The sequence below is a fragment of the Sciurus carolinensis genome, chromosome 3 (genome assembly GCF_902686445.1).
Source record: "Sciurus carolinensis chromosome 3, mSciCar1.2, whole genome shotgun sequence".
Classification (NCBI taxonomy): domain Eukaryota; kingdom Metazoa; phylum Chordata; class Mammalia; order Rodentia; family Sciuridae; genus Sciurus; species Sciurus carolinensis.
The window spans coordinates 137,834,866-137,859,573 of record NC_062215.1 but is presented as its reverse complement, the minus strand read 5'-3'; the positions used below and the strand labels follow the sequence as shown (position 1 = coordinate 137,859,573).

Here is a 24,708-nt window from a genome sequence, read left to right as displayed (position 1 = left end):
AAAATTCAAAATTGAATAAGTCATCTAAAAAAGATGACTAGTAATGATAAGATTCCTACCTTTAGGAGTTTCAAGAGATATTTAGTCAAGTTTTTTTCCAGAAATGCTTTCTGTATTAAAGGGTTATAACTTGCCAGTGATTCCACAGCCATTGCACCTTTCAATTGGACACTAAGTTGGTTCCCTTTAAAGAGAGCTACCAGGGGAGGAATTGCTCCTTCCATAGCTATAGCATCCTGAACTTCCTTATTGTCACGCCCAACCTCAGCAATTGTAGCAGAAGATACAGCCTTTAGCACATCTTTAAATGAATCAAAGAACAAGTTATGTAAGACTTTTATAAAGTAAGAATATCAAAGTGTAGCATATATTATCAGTTTCTCACGTTACACCACATTTATAAAGTTAAAAGAGTGAAAAATAGTAAAAAGAAAAACTATCTGGATTCATCACCTAAACACAATAAAACTTTAGGTTTAATCTCATTATTTCTTATGAAGATAAGTAGATTTAAATAAAAACATACATATTCGGTTGTCATGCTACAAAAGCAATATCCTGCATTTTTATTTACTATTAAAACACTCTCCCATTCTTTATGAACACTGATATCTTTTAAATATTCTCTTAAAGAGTATGTCACATTTTCTTAGCCCATTCACATTTTGAAAATATATGTTGCTTTAAAGGTTTCATTGTTTTAAACAATTTCAGAAGAAATCTTTTTTTTAGATGTTAACAGACCTTTATTTTATTCATTTATTTATATGTGGTGCTGAGAATCGAACCCAGTACCTCACACATGCTAGGCAAGCGCTCTACCACTGAGCCACAACCCCAGCCCCAGAAGAAATCTTATTAGCATGTAAAATATTTCCTTCCTGTCTTTATTTTTTTCCCTTAGTGTAGTGTTCCAGGAATTACTGGAATAACTCAGTACATTTCAATAAAGTACTTTTCAAAAATAATCACATTTTAAATTTCTGTAATCAGGATTTGAGTATTAATGTTATTGTGCCTTTTTTAGTATAGGTATTATCATTAAATATATATAAATAAGCTCGATAGGCAGAAAATGGTGTTTCATTTTAATTTGTATTTTTGGTTAAACATCTTATATGCTTATTAACTGGTTTTATATATTTTTTTCTTTTTTTTTTTGCAGTCTGGAAATTGAACCCAAGACCTCATGCATGCTAAGCAAACTCTGCCATTGAGCTACATCCCCAGTATTGTTTATACTTTGTATATAAATTTATATCAAATATATTAATTATTTTTGTTTGATTATTTTCTTTGCTTAATCATTATGTAATCCATTCAGCAAATACTTATTGAATAGTTATTGTGCACCAAACACTGTTCTAGGAAATAGGGATATAATGATGAACCAACAAAATAACGTCCTTAACTTTGTGGCATAAGGTGGTATGTTAGAATATGGACTAGCAATAAGTTTAATATTACTTGAAAAGTAATATGAGACAGAGAATGATAGGAAGTGACAGATCATTTCCTCTTGAAATAAGGAAGTTAGGAAGACTTATATAGGCCATGCTAGAAATGTAAGCCTTATTCTAGGTGATAGTGAATAAATAAGAGAAAGATATGATCAACTTTACATTTTAAAAATATTCTAGTAACACTTGGGATGAAGCCAAGTATATTTATAAAATTAAGAGAGTGTAGGGGAAACAATTCTTGCTCTTATCTAGTATTCCTGCATAAGTACAAGAGTAGAAATTCCTCACCCATTTCCAACTCTTAAGTATTTAGGACTAAGTAAGATTGTTTAAGGAAAGTATGCTCTGTGAAAGAAGCAACAGGACAAAAATGGAAGCTTGGGGATCTCCAACTTCAAAGGCTCAGTAGAGGAGGACAAATAGTGAAGGTAACCTAAAACTCTAAAAACTAAAACTCTAGGCATCATAATTCCAAAATTTTCAGATTTTAAATGGTAATGAGTACATAAACCACATATTACCTAGCATCCCAGAGAGGGCTGGGGAAAATATACTTCTGCAGTGAAATGTGTGACTAGTTTAAAACAGGTAATGAGGTATCTTCAGTTTGTTTTTTTAATGGAAAAAGCATGTTGTGTGCCTCTTGTATATGTTTTAGTTTCCATGGTGGTGTCATATGGATTTTTGTTAATAACAGAACAAGACAGTTGTGTGCCATAAAAAATCAGCAGCACTTTGGGAATAAAGGCAGGTACACATGCACACACGCACACATGTGAGTGTGCATGCAACAGTGTAAATACAAATGGCTAATGCTTGCTGAAGAAAAGACCTAAAATAAAACAGACCTCAGCGAGGATAAACTTAAAAGAATCCAGACATGGAGGTTTAGACCATGGAGATGTCAGCAAGGCCATTGTCTGAAGAAAATACTTAGGAACCTACTTTGGAACCATTTTACCTTAGTGCATGAAATCTTTAGAATGGTTCAAAATAGTCAAGAAGATACCAGAATGAATAAAATTCCTTTGTGATCCCCTACAACTTAACAACCCAGCTAAGATCAAAGAGAATTATTTGTTGGAATACTAAAGTTATTGTTTCAATAATTTATTTCTATAGCTTTCTTCCATGAACTCATTTATCATTTAGACATGCAGGTACACTCCTGTAATCCCAGTGACTGGAGAGGCAGAGGCAGGAGGATCACAAGTTTGAGGCCAGCCTCAGCAACTTAACTTAGTGAAACCCTCTCTCAAATAAAAAATAAAAAGGGTTGGGGATATAGCTCAGCGGTAAAGTGCCCTTGGGTTCAATCCCTAGTACCAAAAAAAAAAAAAAAAAGGAAAAAAGCAAACAAATAAAGGAAAGGAAAACTCTATGCAACATATTCTTATCCAGAACCTGCACTTATATTTTACCAATGTACATATACTGTATTTATTTCTGGTGAACTGGAACACATGAATGATAAGCTGAGCAGGAAGAAAAAGAGACAAGCTTTTCCCAGTTTTTTTCTCTTTCCAAATTTGAAACTTGTTCTTTTAAGTATGCTTACTGGAGTGAGATTATTTATGAGATTATTCTTACAGAACCTAAGAGACTATTTGCAGTAACTGCCGAAACTCCCTTGTGTCTTCTGATATTATTGGTACTGAGGTGCACTTTAGAAACATAAGTGGCCTAATGCCTCCTAATTGCCTCAAATTTTAATATCAAATGTGTGAAGTTCTTGTAAAATAGCTATTCATGAGCAATGTTTATAGTATTCACACAAAGAGACTTCTATTTCCCTGAACATATTATTTGCATTAATTTCATTACTCATGCCAGTATTTCCATTTATAAACCCATCTAATTAAATGTTTTTTTAAACTGTACTTTTGAGGGGCTGGGAATGTACCTCAGTGGTAGAGAGCTTATCTACTATATAATGCCCTGTGTTCACTAAAATAAATAATGCTCTTCAGAGTCAATTCCTTATAAATCCAGTAATTTAAGTGTTGCAGATATTTAAGTTATAGGTATCTAGATGCATTAAATGACTAAATCCATTTAAACACAATTTGGATACATCTATTCATATAGGACAAGTCAAAATTTATGTTTGCTTCACTTAATAAATCTGATCATTTTTAAATAAGAGACTCACCAGAGTCAGAACTCAGAAATCTGATAAGGTATGGGATGCCTTTATGGTCTCTCACTGCTCTTTGGTTGTTTTCATTTCCTATACATAATACACGTATACAATTCATTATATTTACTAGCACACTTTCTATATTTAAGTTCAAGAGATTTATCAGAGCTGGGATTCCATTCTAAAAATAAACAAAAAGTAATTACATTTGATTTTACTTAAGATAAATGTAATCTTAGTTTAGAAACAAGTCTATAATCTTCCTTGCTGTTTAAACATCTTATTTACAAGAGAACAATTGACTATAAATGATTGTATCTACTGATGTGATAAATGATAGTTAACACAATTTTGAGCAAGTATTTATGGTAAGAATTCAATAAATACATTTAAAAATAGCATCAAATAATTTGAGGCTGCAGGTTCACTGTAATATTTAACAGATATCTAAGAAGTGAAGCAGTTAGTAAGATCAATTGAATATATTATACCTTTGGAAATATTTCCATTGTGGGTACTGCACTGATACTTGGTAATTCTGTTTGTGCAACACCAAATATTATTTTAAGATGTTAATATAATTCCCTAACTTTAAATGGAGTAAACATGTCATTTCTCCTTGCCAACAAAAGTAATGCAAGAATACCAAGGAAAATGAGAACCAGGGAGACATCTGCAATGTTGAAATATTGAAATGTATAAAAGTTGCCAACAGGTATGATGGTGATCTCCCGTGGCCACTGACCATAGGAAAGGCTGATAATGCAGTTTTCCACATTAAGTAACTCTGCCTTGAAGGGCAGAATATTAAACAGATCCCTGTGTTTGAACAGGAATAGGCATTTAGGACGGTAGAATGCTAGCATATAGTTTCAAAAATCAAAGAAAGCAAGGATGAACTAGGAATCATGCTGATAACATAAGTTTGGAAGAAATAGTTTATTGGTGATGTAAAAAGGAAGAGAAAGACTTCACATTATGGAGAAGACAGAATCTGCTTTGAGTCACTATGAACCACCTGTGTTGGCTAGATAAAAGTAAAGCCCAAACTCATGCATACAGTGCTGTGGCATAAGAAATAGCCTTGCTATCCTAAAACTTGTGTCTAGTTTCTTTCCCACATAGGCTTCCCGAAATAGCTGAACCAGAAAGAATGTACCTCATAGAAGATAAGTAATAATAAAAAAAGTATACAGGATCTCTCCAAACAAGACATAAGAAAAAAATAGAAAGAACTTATGACAGATGAAAAATGGTATGCTTCAAATGTATGTGTCCTCCCCCACCCCCAAATTCCTAGATAGGAACCTAAGTTCCACTGTGATAGTATTAACACATGAAACTTTTAGGAGGTGATTAAGTAACCTTATTAAACGGCCTGAAAGAAATAGCTAGGCCTTTTTTCTGCCTTCTGAGGACATAGCATCAAGTGTCATCTTAGAAGCAAGGACAGCCCTCAGCAAACACTGAACATACTGGCAACTTGATCTTGAACTTCTCAGCCTCCAAAACTCTCAGAAATAAAGTTACATTGTTTGTTTACAGATTATCTTTGCTGTGACATTTTGTTAGCAGCAGGAACCGGCTAAAACAAATGCTTATCAGAAAAATGTTCCCATAAAGTAGATGAAAACTATAAACAAATGTGGCATATTATCATCAACAAAAAAATGAAGCAGACACCACTATAAAACAAGAGTACATGGGAAAGACACTAAAACACAGAAAAGATGAATTAATTTCCATGTTACAACTTTTATTCTGAATATTACTTATTTTATTTTCTTTAATGCTGTCTGAATATTCAAGACCAGCCACTTTTTCTTCCAGCTCTGAGATTCTGTCTTCAGCATGGTCTACACTATTAGAGAGACTTCCAGCTGAATGTTTTATTTGATTTATTGTGCCTTTCATTTCCAAGATTTCTTTTGGTTTGGTTCTTTTTCAATATTTTTATCTCCTTATTGAGTTTCTCATTCATATTATGTACTGACTTCCTTAATTCATTCATTTGTTTTTCTGTGTTCTGTTGGAATTCATTGATCATTTTAATAATGATTATTTTGAATTCTTTATCTTATATTTTATTCACTTCAATATCTTTGGGGTCAGTTGCTGGTGAATTATGAACTTAGGAAATGTTGTGTTACTTTCTTTTTAAAATATTTTTTGTATGCCTGTGTTGGGTTTTATGCATCTGTTGGGAAGGATTTCTCTTCCACTCTCATGTGTGGTCCTTTTTAGGGCACAGTCTTCCACTTGCCAAAAGATCCTAGAATTATCTAGATTGAGATCCCCTTGTAGGTGTGGTATCCTCAAGCCTTTGTGTTAATTCTGTTTTTGCTGCAGTAGGTGGAACCTGGTGGCCCCACCCTAATCCATTTCTACTTGAGGCCTGGTCATTAGTTTGAGTTTTTCTCCTCTGTTCTTTGTATTATAGTTGAAAATTGAATGTCATTAATTTATGTGTAGAGCAAGGTGTGCTGTCTTTTGGTTCAGTTCAGCAGCAGAGTCTCTATCCTGTGAACTTGTAGCATTCCTTTAAGTTCCTTCACAGAATAGGGGGGAAACAAACAATGACAACTGATGCAAACAATATAGAACATTAAAATAAATACCCAGTCTCTACTATGACATCTGCAACATTAATTCATACACACACACATGCGCGCGCGCGCACACACACACACACACGAAAATAAAAAACTAGGAATGGTCAGCAATTGTCAACAGTAAAAACAATAACAATAAACTAGATCTGGTTTTAAAGCAAACAGCAGGTGACAACTATATCATCCACAGCAATAATAATTGCATCAGTATTAATGGTGGGGGTAGGAGTTGTATAAACCAATTAGTTATAAAATATGGTAGGAATACAGTTAATTAAGAGAAAAGAAATGTAACAGGAAGGTAGAAAAGAGTTTACAATTTCAAAAAGTGAACCAAGAAAATGCAGACGAGATATAGAAGTTGATGGTTATGTTGAAGGAGAAGAAAAATTAAAGAGGAAGAGAAAACAATAGAATTTGGTTGTTAGCAGAAGAAAGGAGAGAAAGAGAAACATGAGAAACAAATGAAAACAATACAAAGCAAAGCCAAAATATACAAACCCAAAACCTAACCCTCAAAAGACAACACAAAATAACATTTAAAAAATGGGAAAAAAGAAACAAATATGTATATAAGTCCATGTACCAATCAATACTGTAAGAACACACACAGAACACATACATAGGTACACACACACACAAAGGAAAAGAGTCTTAATGAAAATGAAGGAATTGTTTCCGCGGAGGTGGTCAAAATAGTTGATAGTCACCATCTATGCCTGACTGTCTTTCTTTCATTTCTTCTTGAACTGTGTACTGAGAACCAAAACAAGGGCTGGTGGGGGTTGTTAACTTCTTCCTCTTTTTGTGTGTTGAGCTGCCAGTTAGAGTGGCTAAACCTGAAGCTGGTTGGAATAAGTCACAGCTTCTCTTCTTATCAGTAGGATGAAATGGGAAGTACTGTCAGTTGGAGCGCAGTCCGCACAGACCAAATGATGCACTCCAAGGGCAGGACTACCACAGAGTATGAGGGGAGTTCCAGAGGCTGGGGATTAGCTCTAATCAGTCCTCAGGGGATTTTTTGGGTGGTGTCTGCTCTGGAGAATAGATCAACACACCCCTACGTTCTGGCAGTTGCAGATCTCTATTAGGAATCTGGATCTCAATAGTCTTCCAAGAATTCTACTCATGGAGCAGGGGAGCCAATACTCTGCATGTCCAGAAGCACATCCTTCCCAGGCTTAGTCCTTGAGTGTATTCACACCTGCCTGTTCGGATCCTGACCTTCTCAGTTGGTCATGTGAGCTGCCAGACTCAAAGGAGAGGCAAGCTGGGCTCCCCTTCGCTTCCAACTTGAATTTCTCTGGGTAAAATCTCTGTACCTGTTTCACTCACATTCTGCTAAGTACACCCTAAGATGCAGGGCAGCCCCATGCTGGGATGGTGTGGCAGTGTTTGCTGTGATTTCCCAGCTTTGCAGCTGCAGCTGCAGCATGGCTGTCTCAAGATGACTCCAGTCTCAGCTCACTGTGGCCCTCTAAGAAACTTCTTTTCAGGCACCAGTGCAAAGTACAGCCTCTGGATCAGCTAAGTTCAGGCTGCTGTCATGATTTCAAGTTTTTCCATACTAAATCTGTCTGTTGTGTTTCTTTCTGTGTTCTCCCTCCCTCTGTGGTGAACCAGCACTATTTCTACTGCCACTGCTGCAATTGACTTGGCTCCAATGCACTCTTCCTTCTTTGTTTAATATACCCAGATTTCTGAGTCTCTAAGACACTCTGACTGTCCAATATTGAGTTTTAGTGAAACCCCTTTCACCCACTTCACAGAGAAGCAGTACTCCTGCTGCTTGAATCCCAAACCATGGAGCAATTTGGGATGCAGCCTTCCTCTAATCCCCTATTTTGAATCCTCTCTAACCTTTGACACTGTCAATCATTTTTTCCTCCTTAAAACACTTTCTTTGTTGTCACACAAGACAACAGGTTCTTCAGGTTTCTGCTACCTAACTGACCATTTCTTCTTCTTTTTTGTTAGTTCCTCCAGTTCTTTCAACTTTTCACAAATTCTGGTGGCTCAAATTTAAAAATATAATATGGAAAATAAACACTTCTTGCCACTTCCACTATCATCACCCTGAGTCAATACACCATTATACTTCACCTGAATTACTGCAAAAGTTTTTAAATTCATTTTCCTGCATTCACTCTTGCTTCCCTATTTCAACATAGTAGGTAGAGTGATTTAAATCTCTTCTTGACACTTCCTAGAACAAAATCATTCAGTGACTTCCTAACATAGACTAAAAGTCAAGGTGTCTTAACAGTTACCTACATGACCCTATGTGATGTGGTCCACATTACCCAGCTGAATGTCTCTCTCTTTTCTCCCTCAGCTACCTTGGCTTTTTTGCTATTCCTTGAACATGCCAGGCACAGTCTTACTTCATTTACTTTGCACTTATTTCCTCTGCCGAAGGTACCCTTATCAATAGAAAAACATACGAAAACACTCCCTCATTTACTTCAGGACTGTACTCAAATGTTAACTTCTTCATCAGATCTTCATATCCCTGGGTTCCACATCTGTAGATTTAATTAAGCATGAATTAAAAAAAAAAAAACTGGAGGAAACTACTATTTGTACTGAATAGGTATAAAGTTTTTTCTTGTCATTATCCCCTATACGACATTGCATGGCAACTATTTGCATAGTATTTACATTCTATGGGGGCAGTTTAAGTAATCTAGAGATGATTTAAAGAATATAGAAGGATATGCATTAATTATATACAAATACTATGCCATTTTATATAAGGGACTTGAGTATCTGGGGATTTTGGTATCTGCACAGGTCCTAGAACCAATCCTTGATCAATACTGAAAAATGTCTATTTTTCACCAGATTTCTTCTCTCTCCTTTCCTTCCTTTATTTTCTTTCATACTATACTATATATTTGGCTTGTTTGTTTTATTTGTTGTCTTGTAACCATCAACTAGGATAAAAACTACATAGAAGCTGTGATAGTGTCTGTTTTATTCACTCCTATAACCCTAGCATCTGGAATAGTACCAATAAACATTTTTTTGTATGAATGGACTGAAATAATACCACAAAAAAGTTAAAGAAATGAATCCATAGAAATAGTTCCAAAATGAAAGAATACAAATGTATGTGTTAAAAACATACACAAAGTATAAGGAATAAGGGGTAACTAATTTTGTTGTGTAAGTCCTGGACTTCACATAAGGATAAAGAAAAAGGGGTGGGGAGAACAGCAGAAAATAGAAAATTTTAAAAAACAAAAGAAAAAAATAGAATAATACAGCTTTATGACAGAACTAAAATAAAACATGCACATCATTAAGTGACTAACTCAATAAAAAGTGAATGAAAAAGCACAACCTATATATACTGCATAGAAAGGACAAATTTATCCTAACTCTGGCTAATTATCAGTGAACACTGTGAGATCTAAGTGGATAAGTCTGACTAATTTGGAGGTAAGCCTGGATGTCTCTAAATTTTGAATGCAGTGCCAAACAATTGATGATAAATACTCTAGCTAAAATGACCCCAAAAAGTTAAAAATAAAAGCATGAGCAAAAGCAGATCAAAAATAAGAACGCAAAGAAAACAGAATACAAACATAATTTTATACAAGTTAGAATTTAAGGTAAAAGTATTAAACTTGACAAAAGAGTATGTTTTATAATGTAAAGGACTCAATCTATAATGAAGAAGCAACTATATAAAGCTGAAAAAAATTATATAAAGGAACTTCACTTATAAATATCTATCAAAAGATCTTAAATAGTATTGGCAGACATAATAAAGTAGATTTTGAGGAAATACGGCATGCAAAAGATTACTAGAAGTTCACCAAAATAATAATTTTTTTCTCTAATTCTCTCTTTCTGGTACACAATTAGACTCCATTTCTCAGCCAGATAGAAATAGCTAGAATGGTAGTGTAATATCTTTTTATAAACATAAGAAACAATCAATATATATGAACATATGGAAAAACACCCGTTCTACTTTAAAGCTATACTCAAATGCCAATTTCTTAGAAAAGTATTTTTCTTCAGTTTCCTCTCATCCCTTTACCAACTTGGGTCTCTCTCGTTTTAGCGTCTATATGAGGGAATTACTATGAAACAAGAATGTTCTATAAGAGCAGGGGATGTAGCTCAGTGGTAGAATACTTGCATGGCATGCATGAGGCACTGGCTCAATTGCAGCAAAACACACACACAAACATAATGATGTTCTGTGAAAAGAACTTACATATTCGGCAATGGCATTCTTGTCTGCATATCGAGCGATATCATACAGAATGACAGCACAGCGAGAGTGTAGTTCAGGTTCATCAGAAACCAGAAGGTTAATCAACGCTGGAATGCCTCCTGCTTCTACCAAAGCATTCACTACACTTACATGGATTGAAATATTACTCAATAATCCAACAGTTTTGCATTGTAGTTTTATTTTGGGACTTTTTAATTGGTTAATTAAGGCAGGAATGGTGCCTATAAAGAAAAGACCCCCAAAAAAGCACAAATTATTTGTAGTCAAATTATCTTGACAAGATTTAAATGGTGTTTATGGGCACTGCAATATAAATCATTAGCGAATAATTCCATAAGATACAAAATAATAATTTGAAAGTGCATGAATATACTTTTCTGTCTTCTCTCTAGTATAGACAGCTCTTCATTCATAGATTTGATTTCACATAGCACACAATCATACATTTTAAAACACTATATTTAAAACACTGTATTTTGGCTTTAAAGCAATCAGTTTTGGTTATTGTATCAACTTGGTGTGAATGTTTGTGCATTATTTAAAGATTATATTTTATACTTATTTTATACCAACAAGCAAAACAAAAAGTGTTCAATGTAGTAAAATTCAACATTAGCCTCATAACTCATTGGTTCAAAGATGGAAATTATTAGGCATGGTGAAAACAGAAAATTTGACTTAAGTTGGATGATTGTTATATCAGTTCAATATGAAATAAAAAGAGAGCATCTTATAGAACATACACAAAGAACCGGAAAATATGCTGTGTATAATTAGGGCTTTGCTTATTTATATGTTTAGTTACCTGAAATGAAACATCCTTCATTACTTAAGTCTATGGTTAACTTTTGGGGGCACAGAACTTTTTTTTACATGTTCTTAGGTGACTGTCTATAATTAAATAATTTAAACTTGTTGATCCAACTCTACTTACGGAGCATTTCATCTATGTTCAACATCACATTAGGGTAGTGCCTACCACATCCAACAGCACAGATAGGACTTTTTCATCATTTCAGGAAGTTATTTTGAACAGTATTGTTCTCAAAAGAACTATGACATTGAACCATTGTACTAACAAGGGAACCAGACTAGAAAGGCTAAGAAATTAATTTAAATTCTAAATGCAGAGATAGTTACAAACCCAGTTTCACATTTTCTATGCTCTTTTTTTAGATGTTGATGGACCTTTACTTTATTCATTTATTTATATATGGTGCTAAGAATCAAACCCAGTGCTTCACACATGCTAGGCAAGTGCTCTACCACTAAGCCACAACCCCAGCCCTCTGCTTTTTTAATTTTAAACATAAATTGTGTAAAGACAGAATTTGGATAAATTCTAAATATACAAGTAGTATGATAAAGTAATTTAATATTAGTTTTTTTTTTTTTTTTTTTTTTTTTTTTTTTTTTTTTTTGCGGTACTAGGGATCGAACTCAGGGCCTTGTGCTTGCAAGGCAAGCACTCTACCAGCTGAGCTATCTCCCCAGCCTTAATATTAGTTTTTAAGTTCGCAAACTTTTAGAAAAATTGAATTTCTCTAAAATTTATGTAGTTTTGAATCCTGAGCAGCTTCTACATGGAAAATGAAATGTAAACATTGGCAGATAAAGAAAATGATCTTTGGGAAAAACAGGGAAGAGCTTATAGCCAACTAAAAAGATTCTTTTACAATTTAAAAATATATTAGGGCTGGGAGTACAGCTTAGTGGTAGAGGGTCCTGGGTTCGATTGCCAGCACCACAACCCCCAAAATATATTTTTTAAAAGTGGTTAATCTGAATATAATAGATCTCTACTTAAAATAGCATAGTAAAAAGATAGTTAATAGATTTTGCATCACCTGCATCCAAAATACATTTCCAGTTCCAATCGTTTGCTAAGCAAATTACTTCTAAGGACATTACAGCCATCATCCTTCGTTTAAAGCTTTCACACTGCAACATTTCTGGTAAGTATTCAACAAAAAAGCACAAGCTGTAATTCACATAAGAGATAATGAAATGATGCATTATCATTTATTATTATTATTCCATCTAGGCAAAGTTAACCCAAAAGTTAAGATCAACATGGTGACCAACAATTGCATGCATTAAATTCCCCTCTGTGCATAGCCCTCTTTCTGAGAGGTGCTAAACAGACTGTATCTGAAATGTGCCCCAAAGGTCCATGTGTTAAAGGCTTAGACTCCAGCTTGTTGCTTGCTATTGGGAAATGGTAGAACCTTGAAGAGGTGGGGCCTAGTACAAGGTTTTAGGTCATTGAGGGCATGCCCTTGAAGGGGACTGTGGGACTCTTTCCCTTTTTCTTCCTTTTTCCCATGTTCAGCTATAAGGTAAATGGGCTTCCCCTGCCATAGCTCCTGCCATGATGTATTTACTGCCCTGCACAGGCCTAAAAGCAATGGGGCCAGCCAATCATGGACCTCTAAAACTGTGAACCAGAATAAACTGTCCTCTTCATAAGCTGATTATCTCAGGTATTTGTTACACCAATAGAAATCTAACAAAATAAAGTGTGAGAAATACCCACAGACCTATCCTTTCTTCATCTCTTCATCTACTCACTCTACTACCAAATCCATGCTGGTACTACCATGGCACTGCTTTAAAATTCAGCTTCCACTCCAAGGGCTAATCCTGGAGACTTCTAATAAACCGACTAATTCTCTTTTACCCATAGGGGAAAAGGGTAGTGCAAGGAGGAGGAGTTATTGCAGTACTCAAGGCAAAGCAAAATGTTCATGTTTATTGTTCTGCTTCTTCATTATCAAGACTTCTTAACAATGGTTGTAGGAAGCAAGGGGCCATGAGTTTTTTGTTTTGTTTTGTTTTGTTTTGTTTGTTTTTGTTTTTGTTTTGGTACTGGGTATTGAATTCAGGGTCACTCAACCACTGAGGCAGAATCCCAGCTCTATTTTGTATTTTATTTAGCGAAAGCGTCTCACTGAGTTGCTTAGTGCCTCACTTTTGCTGAGGCTGGCTTTGAACTCGAGATCCTCCTGCCTCAGCCTCCCAAATTGCTGGGATTATAGGCATGCGCCACTGCTCCCAGCAAGGTTTTTGTTTTTTTTGCCATTAAGCGGTTCCTGTTAAGAACCAAACTTCCTACTATTAGGTTAGGTATTTGCAATGGTTTAGTCTATTAAAAATAATAGGACGGTTCTCTCATCTAAAAAGGATAAGATATGATAATATATATGCATATGAATAAACAAAGAAAACTTTTCCAACATCTCTTGGGTCGATATACTTGGAATATGTTCCTGTTAGCCAGCAAATTCTTAGATTGGTACTAAGCAGTTTTGAAACCAGATATTCAGACTTCTTAAACCAGTAAAATGGTGTTGAAAATCTTTAATCTACTTGTCCCATCCAAAAATATATAAATTGTTGGAAAAAATCAGTCCTTCTTGTTCAATTCTTCTGTTTTTGCTATAATTAGTTTTCATATTATGCTCATGATTTATAGGTAAATGTTACTAAAAAGCCTATAACAAAATATTGTTTTGTGGCCTTACCTTTCTTACTATTTTTGGTTCATCTCTCCAAATATAACCTCTTTGAACTCTTCCCAATACCTTCTGCTATTTACACATCTCTATAGTTCTACTTACTTCCACATACTGCAACATTTTGCTATATTAATTTTAGATATTATTTACTGATTTTGTTTTATGAAAAAAAAGGGAAACTAGCTCTTTCAACACAGTGCTGCCGTCTCCTCTTGCTTCCCTTTGACCGTATTTATAGTTTTTAATGATATCAATATTCAGCACTTCATTAAGATGTCTATACAAATGCTATTCACAGAAGACTGTTGTAGTGTACCATAATCATGTCTCATTTCTCACTTTTATTACCTCTCACTATAGGTAAAAATTTATCATCTTATTTCATCTTCTTAGATTTGTTTCTACCCATTGACAATTCCTCCTGCCTCTAGGCTGGGTATACAGTTCCATTCTGGAACTTCCCTTTGCTGCCATCCATGAAGTTACCTTTGCTTCTCTCTTGGGTGAGACTCTCTGTTTCCCAGGTCCTTTTCCCTTCTGTTTGTCAAGGAGAATCTAGCCTCAGTATCTTTGGGTCTTTCCTGGTTAGGCTCCAAGGAGAGCACTCCTGACTAGCACTGCTGTTTCTCAAGTCTTTTGAGGACATATTTAAGTCCTAGAGGTTCTCTGCTTTGCCATCTTTGGCTTGCAATGATTTTCTCTGGCCAGCTAAGTCCTAAGACTTGCACATATTTCCACCATCTGACATTTTACTGTTGCTGTATCTTTTCTTGTCTTTCCTTAAATACTTAACCTGCTACTGGTGGTAGTGTTATTATTTAATCTTTGTATAATTTTAGGAGGGTCTTGAGAAGGAGTAAAATTAAATATGTACATTAAATTGGTCTAGTAACTCTTTCCCTTATAATATTTCTGTCTAGATAAACCACAAATTCTGGGGAAAATCCTCCAAACAGAATTTTTCACAAAATACTTATCAAAATATGAAGAGTTTGCTAAATTAGTCTCTAAATTAGGTGCTAAGAAAATTGGATGCAGTCTTTTCCACTTACATTTTATTTTTCTCCCTTTACTTTTTTAAAAAGTTCACTTTTTTGATGGAGGAGAGGATGGTTTGACTTCTGAGAACTTTGTAAAATAAAAAATTGTGTAAAATATAATCTTTTGGGGATACAGATCTTTAACTTAGAAATAAACTACTTTAGCACACAAAAGTATAAATCTTTATCATTTGTATTTTCTGATTTTAATTCATAAAATATTTTATTTCATAATTTTAAACATATAAAATAGGATATATGTAATATTGTATTTGCACTATTTCTGTGTAAATATCAATAATTGAGCAAATAATAGAACATTTATTTACAAAGAAATTATGTATTCTATACTCACCTACCAAAGTTCTCCAAACTGGAAGTTCAGGAATATTTAATTCTATTATATACTTGAGTACTTCTGTGTGAAAGGTTAGCACTGATAAATGAATTATATTATTTCCTTTAATATCTGTTTTTCTCCAGTTAGCACCAAGAGAAAACAGGTATTGAATGGTGTCCAGTGCTCCTGAAGTGGCAGCCAGTAGCAACGGAGTACACTGATTCCTAAAAATCAAGGAATGCATTAGAATAATATTTGAGCACACTTATAGTGTCCAATTTACTTTTTGTTAAGCTATTCCAAGTGCTGTTGAAGGCACTCTGATTTATACCATCATCTTCTCTTCCTTATAAATTCTCATTCTCTATATTCCACATGTAAACAGTTTGCCTCCACTAATTGTCCCTAGTATAGGTCCCTGTCCTCCTTCCCAATTTAAATATCATATCTTATAGTTTATTTGAAAGTTGATAATGCACAAAGTTTGAATAAACCATCTTATATAATCCTTTCAATAATTCTTTAGTGAAGGAAAAAGGAAGTTAAATATAATTAGCACATTTCACAAATGGTGAAACTAAGGCCCAGGTAGTATTCAAACCCATTTCTACACACTTCATTTCCAATTTTTAAATCCCAGTTTTCTCATTGTGGTAGAAAGTAACAGTTTTTCTGAAAAATCCACAAATGCTTTTTAGATAGTAAATATCTTTTGGTTGTGCACATAGCTATCAAACCCAGTACTGCATCCCAACTTCCTTTATAGATAGGTACGACCATATGACCACGTTTGGTCAACAGAATGTTAAAGAGAAAGGAGTGCGCCAGTGCTTTTCCTCTTCTGCTCTTCTCATGGCTAAAATGTAGGCATGATAATGGAAATAGGATTTCATTGTGTGCCATGATATGGAAGCAATATGTGAAGGAGCAACAGGAGGAAGCCAGTGCCCTTAAAACTGTCAAACCAGTATGCTAGCCTGTCACTGAATAATGATGAACTGGCTAGACCTAGAAAGACATGAATGAAACTATTCTTTAAAAAGGTTCAGAGATTCAAAATAATAACTTGTTCTTTAGATTCCTAGACAAGAATGTACCTTCAGAAGAAGTTATGCCTCCACCCAAATGTTGGTTCTCAGCTAAATCGTGAAACAAAAGACTGGGATATTTTATTATTTCAAACTATTCTCTTTTTTTAAACTGTATTTCTCTCCCATATACTACTAGATACTTTTCTCCCTTTGGTTTGGAGTCAAGAGTTGCCTCGAGGTTGTATAGGGTTCAGTTTAGAACAATGTTCTACTCCCTAGTCTCAGACTTCCCCCAGGGCACTAAGTAGTTAACCTGATAAACGAATTTGTGGAACCATATTATTGGGACAAGGTAGGAAAATCTCCCTAGGGCTCACTCCTTATTCCTGTGGAAAGCATGCATAGGTTGATAGAAGATCTTATCTTTTAAATTCTAAAGATAAGTGATAGGAGAAAAAGACCAGAAAGGACTTCAGAGTTAGCTTTGTTTAAGTTTCAAATCACCCATATCAATTGTGCCTTTTACTGTCTGTGTGTAGGAAAAGCACGAAAGCAGAAATTTATATTCTTATGAGTGCTTAATAACTTACTCAGCTGTGGCCTCAGCTTCTAGCAAAGTAGGATCCTTCCTACAAAGAGCAATGATGATGCAGATATTGTCATAGAAAGCGGCAAAGTGAATCGGCATCCATCCTCTTTTTTCAGAAAGTGTGTAATCAGCTTTGAAACAGAGTAGACAGATGGTTGTTTCTAATGAACAAGCCTGTGCAGCCAGGTGCAAAGGTGTTGGACCTAGAATGGGTAGACAATTAGGTCAGTCGTTAGAGAATTAGCACTTCTATAAATGCTTGCCTTTTTGGTAGCCAACCACAGAGCTTATAAAAATCTCCAAAATAATTACTATAAGGATGAATTTATTTAACTCATGATATCTGACTATTAAAATATCATACTTCCTTATAAATGAAGAAAGATAAATGACATTGAAAATATTAAATATTTGAAATTTTATGTCAATATGTAAAATAAGCTATTTCTTTTTATGATTTTTTTCATTTTGTTCAAATGTTAGAAGTTGGAAAAAATATGTTCACAAAGGGCCTCTGTCACTAAATCTAGCAGGCATTTGTGTTAGTCAGCTTTTATCCTGAGAAAAACAACTTAGGACTATAAATTTATTTTAGCTCAGTTTCTTAAGTCCATGGTCAGCTGGCTCCATTACTTTGGGCCTGGGGTGAGGCAGAACATCATGGCAAAAGGACCTGATGGAAGAAAGTTTCTCAACCTGTGTCAGTCAGGAAGGAGGGACAGGGGTCCAGAAGGGACCAAGGATAAGAAATAAATTAATTTCCAGGGCATACCCTCAGTAGCCTGCTTCCTCCAAACATGTCCTACTATCTACAATTTCTACCACCTTCCAGTAATATTAAACTATCAATGGATTAATACACTGTTGAGTCAGAGCCTTCATGATCCAACAACCACTTCCCAAAAACCTCACCTGAAGATTGCTGCATTGGGGACCAAGCCTTCAATACATGAGTCTTAGGGAGACATTCCAGAGCCAAACCATAACAGCATGACAATTCTCATCTTGTCTCTTAACAGTATTTTATTTTATACTTTTGCCCACTTCTTCCTTTTTAAAATAGTTTCTTCCCTTAGCATTGATGATATCATAATCCCTATTTCTCCTCCCTTAACTGCTACTTCTTTGCAGTTTCCTTTAGGACCTTCTCTTTGTCCCAATATCTAAATGAACCTTAAGGCTCCATATTAGACTTCTTTCTCTTCTCAGTGTTTTTTTTTCTTTTTTTTTTTTTTTTTTTTTACCATCTACAAATTCACACCTTCCAAGATTATGTCTGATTTCTTCTCTGAACTCCAGATCTATAACAACAATATCTCACTAAAGCATCTCCACACATCAACTCCTGTCCTTCTCTCCAAACCTGGTCCTTTTTCATTCCTCCCTAAATCAGTGAAAGACATCATAGTCTAATTACTCCTCAAACCAAAAACCTGCAATGCTTCTTGACACCCCCCTCCGTCATTTTGTCTCTATCATCAGCCCCTCACTAAGACTGTGTTTTTCAAGAACCTATCTCCACTGTTACCATCAGCCTAATCAAAGCCATGTTCACCTCCTAATATGTTCACCTTGTTCTTACCCTTACCCTATCCATTTTTACAAACTTTAAGCTTGATATTTTCATTTTCTTGCTTAAAATTTTTCAGTAGCTTCTCAAGGCCATCTGATTATGAATAACAACTAGCTACAACTCTCAAACACCCAAACATACTTCATTTTCTTCATTGTGACTTTTTTACAGCTCCCCAAAAGTAGGGTGATCATACATCCCAGGTTGCCCAGGAAAGTACTGGGCAGTCCTATTACCCTACCAAAATTATGAGGAGTTCCCTCTTTTTGCTATCAAGACTCCCTGATTTGAATGATACATTATCAGGTCATGCTGGGATATTTCTGCTGACATCTTCCTTCTACCAAACAACTCCTCTCTTATCAGAATCTAGTTAACTCCCATTCATTCTTCAGCTTAAATGGTATTTCCTCAGTGAAGCACTGTATTTCAAATTATTGCTTAGTCTTCTGGTCCGGCATGTAAGGAGCTTAGAAACCATCACTCCAGAAGCTGTGCACAGTGCTGCATGCCTGTAATCCCAGCAAGTTGGGAGGTTCAGACAGGGGGATTACAAATGTGAGGCTAGCCTAGGCAACTTAATGAGTTCCTGTCTGAAAATAAAATGAAATAAAAAGGACTGGGGAGGTGGCTAAGTGGTAGAGCACTTGCCTGCATGTACAAGGCCTTAGGTTAAACCACCACCCTCCCCATCCTGTAAAAATAAATAAATAAATAAAACTGCTCTGTTCTAACAAGTAAAAAATCTAAGCTCAGTGAAAAATCAATATTCCTTCTTTGATTCAATAGAGAAGTGAGGTCACAGGGCAAACTGATGTCTCCCAAATTAAAGAGTCAGACACATTGATACAGAGAATCACAACTTACTGGAGCAGAAACTCACTAGCAAAAACTTCTGTGGGAACCAGTACTGGGAGAGGAAAACTTTAACTGTAATTGACAAGTTGGTAGAGTCTCAGCATGAACATATGTAAGAGTTAAAAAACTCCATAGGAGCTGCACGTGGTGACACATGCCTGTAAACCCAGCAGCTCGGGAGGCTGAAGCAGGAGGATCCTGAGTTCAAAGCCGGCTTCAGCAAAAGTGAGGTGCTAAGCAACTCAGTGAGACCCTGTCTCTAAATAAAATACAAAATAGGCCTGGAGGTGTGGCTCAGTGGTCAAGTGCCCCTGAGTTCAATGCCCAGTACAAAAAAAAAAAAAAAAAAAAAAACAACTCTATAGGGACCAATTATAGTAGGGAGCCCCATGCTTTTATGTGTTTTACATCGGGAGTTCATTCAGGTCCTCACAGTGGATACATTGTTAGAAATTTCATTATGCTTCTGGTAGAGAGAAAATGTACCATTTTGAAATACTCCATAGCATTCTGATGTTCTTAACAAAGTCTGCCTTCAGGAAAAACTATTATCATTATTATGCCGGAATTTTCTCAGAGACTGACCTACCTAGGGGAAGGGGAAAATACCCAACTCCATCCTCCTCTAGACATCCTGTCCCACTTAAGGAACAGAGGAGAGGACCAAGGAGCACTGGTGAAATTTACAGTCCAGAGGCACAAGATCACTAAAAGACTGACATGTAATCATAGGACTATAGAACACTTTTCCTCCCTTCATACCTTATTATCACATTACTAAAGGCCTATTTACCAGTTACTTTGACCTCCTACATCATGTCCAGTTATAAAGATAAATTTACAGGACATATTAAAAAGCACAGAAGTATTTTATAAAGACAGAGTTAACATCAAAAACCAAACATAGCAGGGGTGTTTGAAATACCAGATAGGGAATTTGAAACAGCTATGTTTAATGTGCTAATTGTTCTAATGGATAAAGTATATAGTGTTCAAGAACAGGTGGGCAGACAGAGGGAAGTCCTAAGAAATAAACAAGAAGAAATACTAGAGATCAAAAACACTGTAATAGAAATGAATATTGCTTCTAATGAGCTTATTAGTAGACTGGACATAGCTGAGGAAAAGAATTTCTGAGCTTGAAGATATAACAATAGAAACCCTCAAACTGATAAACAAAGTCTGAAAAAAACAGAACAAAAGAAGAAAGGAAAGGAACCCAAGAAATATTTGAAACAATACATATAATGTCACATATCAAACCACAGATCCAGGAAGCTCAGGGAAGACCAAGCAGAATAAATACAAGTGAACTAACAAAAAAACAAAAAACAATACACCTCAGTATATAATTTTCAAACTACAGAAAATATAAGAGTTTTAAAAAATAATCCTGAAAGAAGTCAGTAAAAACACCTTATTTACAGAGATACAAATCAGAAATACAAATTATATCCACCTTCTACCCAGAAACCATGCAAGCAAGAACAGTGGAGTGAAATACAAGAGAAAGAAATGATGAACCTAGAATTCTTCACCCTGTGAAAATTTTCTCCTAAAGTATAAAAGGAATAAAGACTTTCTCAGATAAATAACACTTGAAGGAATTTGTTGCCAGTAGACCTGACTTGAAAGATGTTGAAAATTTTTTCAAAGAAAAAGAAAATGATATAGGTCAGAAACTTAGCTCTGTAATGGAAAGAAAGAAGGGCGTTAGAGAATGAAAAAATGAAAGTAAGAATTTTTCTTTTTCTTAATCAAGCTAACAGATAAGTGTTCAAAATAATAATAACAACAAGGATTTCAAATATAGACATGCTTATTTGTGCATATGCATAAATAAAATTATGGAAGCAATGATAAAAGGGATAGGAGGAAGATTTAAGAATATTTTGCTATCAAAATACTTGTGCTACCCATTTGAAAGTAGACCTGTATTCATTGTAAATGAATATGTTATAAACTTTATGGCAATCATTGGAAAAGGGTTTTAAATAAAGTATAACCAATATGTAAAGGAAGAAGAGAAAATAACATATACAATGCAAAATTAAACCACAAGAGACAAAAAATAAAAGCATAGGAGAGAAAAACAGGAATAAAGAACAAGAGCAATGAAAAGAAAATAGTAACAAGCATAGTGGATATTAATCCAATATATCAACATTACTTTAAACCTCAATGGTCTAAATATACCAATGAAAGCACAGAGATCATCAGACTTGATCAAAAAACAAAATCCAACTAAATGGTGTCTTTAAAAACCCACTGAAAGTATAGAAATACATTAATTAAAAGTAAAGACATAGAGAAAGACATAATACACTAACTCTAATCAAAAGAAAACAGGAGTAGGTTGCTAATAATTTTGGATAGAGCAAATTTTAGAGAAAGGTAGATTGTCCTGGATAAAGAAGGGCATTACATAATGAAAATGTGTCAGTACTACAAGACAACATAACAACATTCAATGTGTATGTGCCTAATAACAAAGCATAAAATATGGGAAGCAGAAACTGATGAAAGTGCAAGGTAAAATAGATGAGTCAACTAAAATAGCTGAAGACTTTAACACTTTTGTATCATAAAAGGACAGATAAGTCAGGTAGAAAATCAGTGAAAATATAATTGAACTAAGTAGTACATTACATCGATGAAATCAAATTTGCATCTATGGACTACTTATCCAAGAGCAGATTACACACCCTTTCTCACATTCAAATTCACCAAGGTAGGCCACATTATGGGCTATAAAACACATCTTAATAGATTTAAAAGAATAAAAATTATGTCTGTTCTCAGGCCACAGTGTAAACTAGAGATCAGTAACATGACAATAACTGGAAAGTCAACAATTACTTGGAGATTAAAAAATGTCTGTGGTTTGAATGTGCCCTCCAAAGGTTCATGTGTTCAAATTTAAACCCCATTGTGAGGTATTAAGAAAATGTAAATTAAATCTGACTGTGGTGTAAGAGGTGGAGCCATTAAGATATGATTAAGATTAAATAAGATGGTCACAGGGGCACAATTGTGTAATCCCAGAGGATTGGGAGGCTGAGGCAGGAGAATTTTGAGTTCAAAGCCAGTCTCAGCAACTTAGCAAGGCACTTAGTAATTCAGCAAGACCCTGTCTCTAATAAAATATTTGTAAAAGGGCTGGGAATGTGCTCAGTGGTTAAGCATCCTGGGTTCAGTCCCCAGTTTAAAAAAAAAAAGTTAGATAAGGCCAGGTATGCTGACACTTGACTGTAATCCAGAGACTCAGGTGGCTAAGGCAGGATTTCAAGTTCAAGACCAACTTCAGCAACTTAAATGAGAACCTCTCCCAAAATAAAAAAAAGAAAAAGGGATGGGGTACATCTCAGTGGTAGAGTGCCCCTGGGTTTAACCAGTGTTGCCAAAACAAACAAATAAACAAAAGCAAAAATCTTTTTTTAACAAAATGAAAATAAAAACATGTGGGCTGCTGTAAAAGCTGTACTTGGAGGGAAATTTATAGTATTGAATGTATACATTACCAAAGAAAGAAAGATCTAAAATCAATAATGAAAGCTTTCACTTTAGGAAACTAGAAAAAGAAGAGCAAATTAAATTCAAAGAAAGCAGGAAAAATAATAACAATTAGAACAGAAATCAGTGAAATTTAAACCAGGGAATCAATAGAGAAAATCAACAAAATAAAAATTGTCTCTTGAAAAGATCAGTAAAACCACAAAGCATCTATCCAGCCAAGAGAAAAAGAGAGAAGACACAAATAATGTCAGAAATGAAAGTAGTTCATCCCTACAGATATCATGGGCATTAACATGATGATAAAGCAATATTATGAACAACTGTATGTGCTCAAATTTGATCACCTAGTTAACATGGACCATTTCCTTAAAAAACACAATCTACCAAAGCTCATACAAGCAGAAATAGACAATCCGAATAGGCATATATCTATTTTCAAATTTTGAATCAATAATTAGTAACCTTATAAATTAGAAAACACCAGGCCCAGATGGGTTCACTAATGAATTCTACCAAACATTTAAGGAAGAAAGTTGTATCAATTCTGTATAATCTCTTTCAGAATAAAGAAGCAAAGGAAATACTTTCTAACTCATTTTACAAGGTTAGAATTACCCTAGTAGCAAAAGCAGACCAAAAAAAATTATGAGAAAACTACAGATTAATATGTGTCATAAACATGAATGTAAAAATTCTCAACAGAATATTAGTAAAGTGTATTCAACAATGAATAAAAAGAATTATATACCATGACTAAGTGAATTCATCACAGGTATGAAAGGCTGATTCAATGTTCAAAAATCAATTAATGTAACCCATTGCATTAAAAAGCTAAAGAAGAAAAATCACATGATCACATCAATAGATGCAGAAAAAGCATTTAACAAAATCTAACACACATTCATGATATAAATGCTTAGCAAATAGGGAATTGAGGGCAAATTCCTCAACTTGATAAACAAGGTCTACCAAAAAAAAAAAAAAAACTACCATTAGCATCACACTTAATGGTGTGAAATTTAGTTTTCTTACTAAGATCAGGAATAAGGAAAGGTGGTAACCTCACATCAATATTTTACAACATTGTATTGGAGGTCCTATCTGTTATGGTTTGAATATTTCTGTCCCCTCTAAAAATTCATGTTAGAATCTTAATCCCAAATGCAACTATCTTCTAAGGTTGGAAACTTAATTCCTAACAGAACAGTGGTTTGAAGTAGAGCTTTTTGGGAGAAATTTAAGTCATAAAGGTCCTAGCTTCATGAATGGATTAATGCTGCTATAAAAAGGAATTGTGGAAGTGGGTTTGCTCTCTCTTGCCCTCCTGCCTTCTGCCATTTGAAGACACAGTAAAAAAAAAAAAAAAAAAATCCATGCCAGGGCTGGATATGTAGCTTAGTCATAGAGCACTTCCCTACCATGTATGAAACCCTGAGTGCAATTCCCAGGATTGCAAAAAATAAAAATAAAAATCCACCAGATGCTAACAGGTTGATTTTGGACCTCCAAGACTTGAGAACTATGAGCAGATAAATTTCTGTTTTTTATTAATTATCCAGTCTGTGGTATTCTGTTACACCAATACAAAAAGGCCCAAGGTATTACCTAATACAATGAAACAATAAAAAGAAATAAAAGCTATACAGTATGGGAAGGAAAGAATAAAATTGGGATTTGTTTGCAGTTGACAAGATTATCTATACAGAAAATCCAAAAGAACTAGGTAAAAAAACCAAACTTCTTTACCTGATAAGTGATTGTAGGGAGTTTGCAAGA

General features: G+C 34.8%; 1 protein-coding gene across 1 annotated transcript in view; it reads right to left on the bottom strand.

Moving 5' to 3' along the window:
- Positions 1-24,708, bottom strand: part of Ankar (ankyrin and armadillo repeat containing) — a 65,001-nt gene that overhangs the window by 15,187 nt on the left and 25,106 nt on the right. The window contains exons 8-13 of the mRNA XM_047543878.1: positions 16,987-17,188; positions 15,381-15,589; positions 12,315-12,419; positions 10,447-10,688; positions 3,616-3,784; positions 60-301 (exon numbers count right to left, since the gene is read on the bottom strand). Of these exons, the coding sequence (XP_047399834.1) occupies positions 60-301; positions 3,616-3,784; positions 10,447-10,688; positions 12,315-12,419; positions 15,381-15,589; positions 16,987-17,188 (1,169 nt within the window). The remainder of the gene's footprint in view (positions 1-59; positions 302-3,615; positions 3,785-10,446; positions 10,689-12,314; positions 12,420-15,380; positions 15,590-16,986; positions 17,189-24,708) is intronic.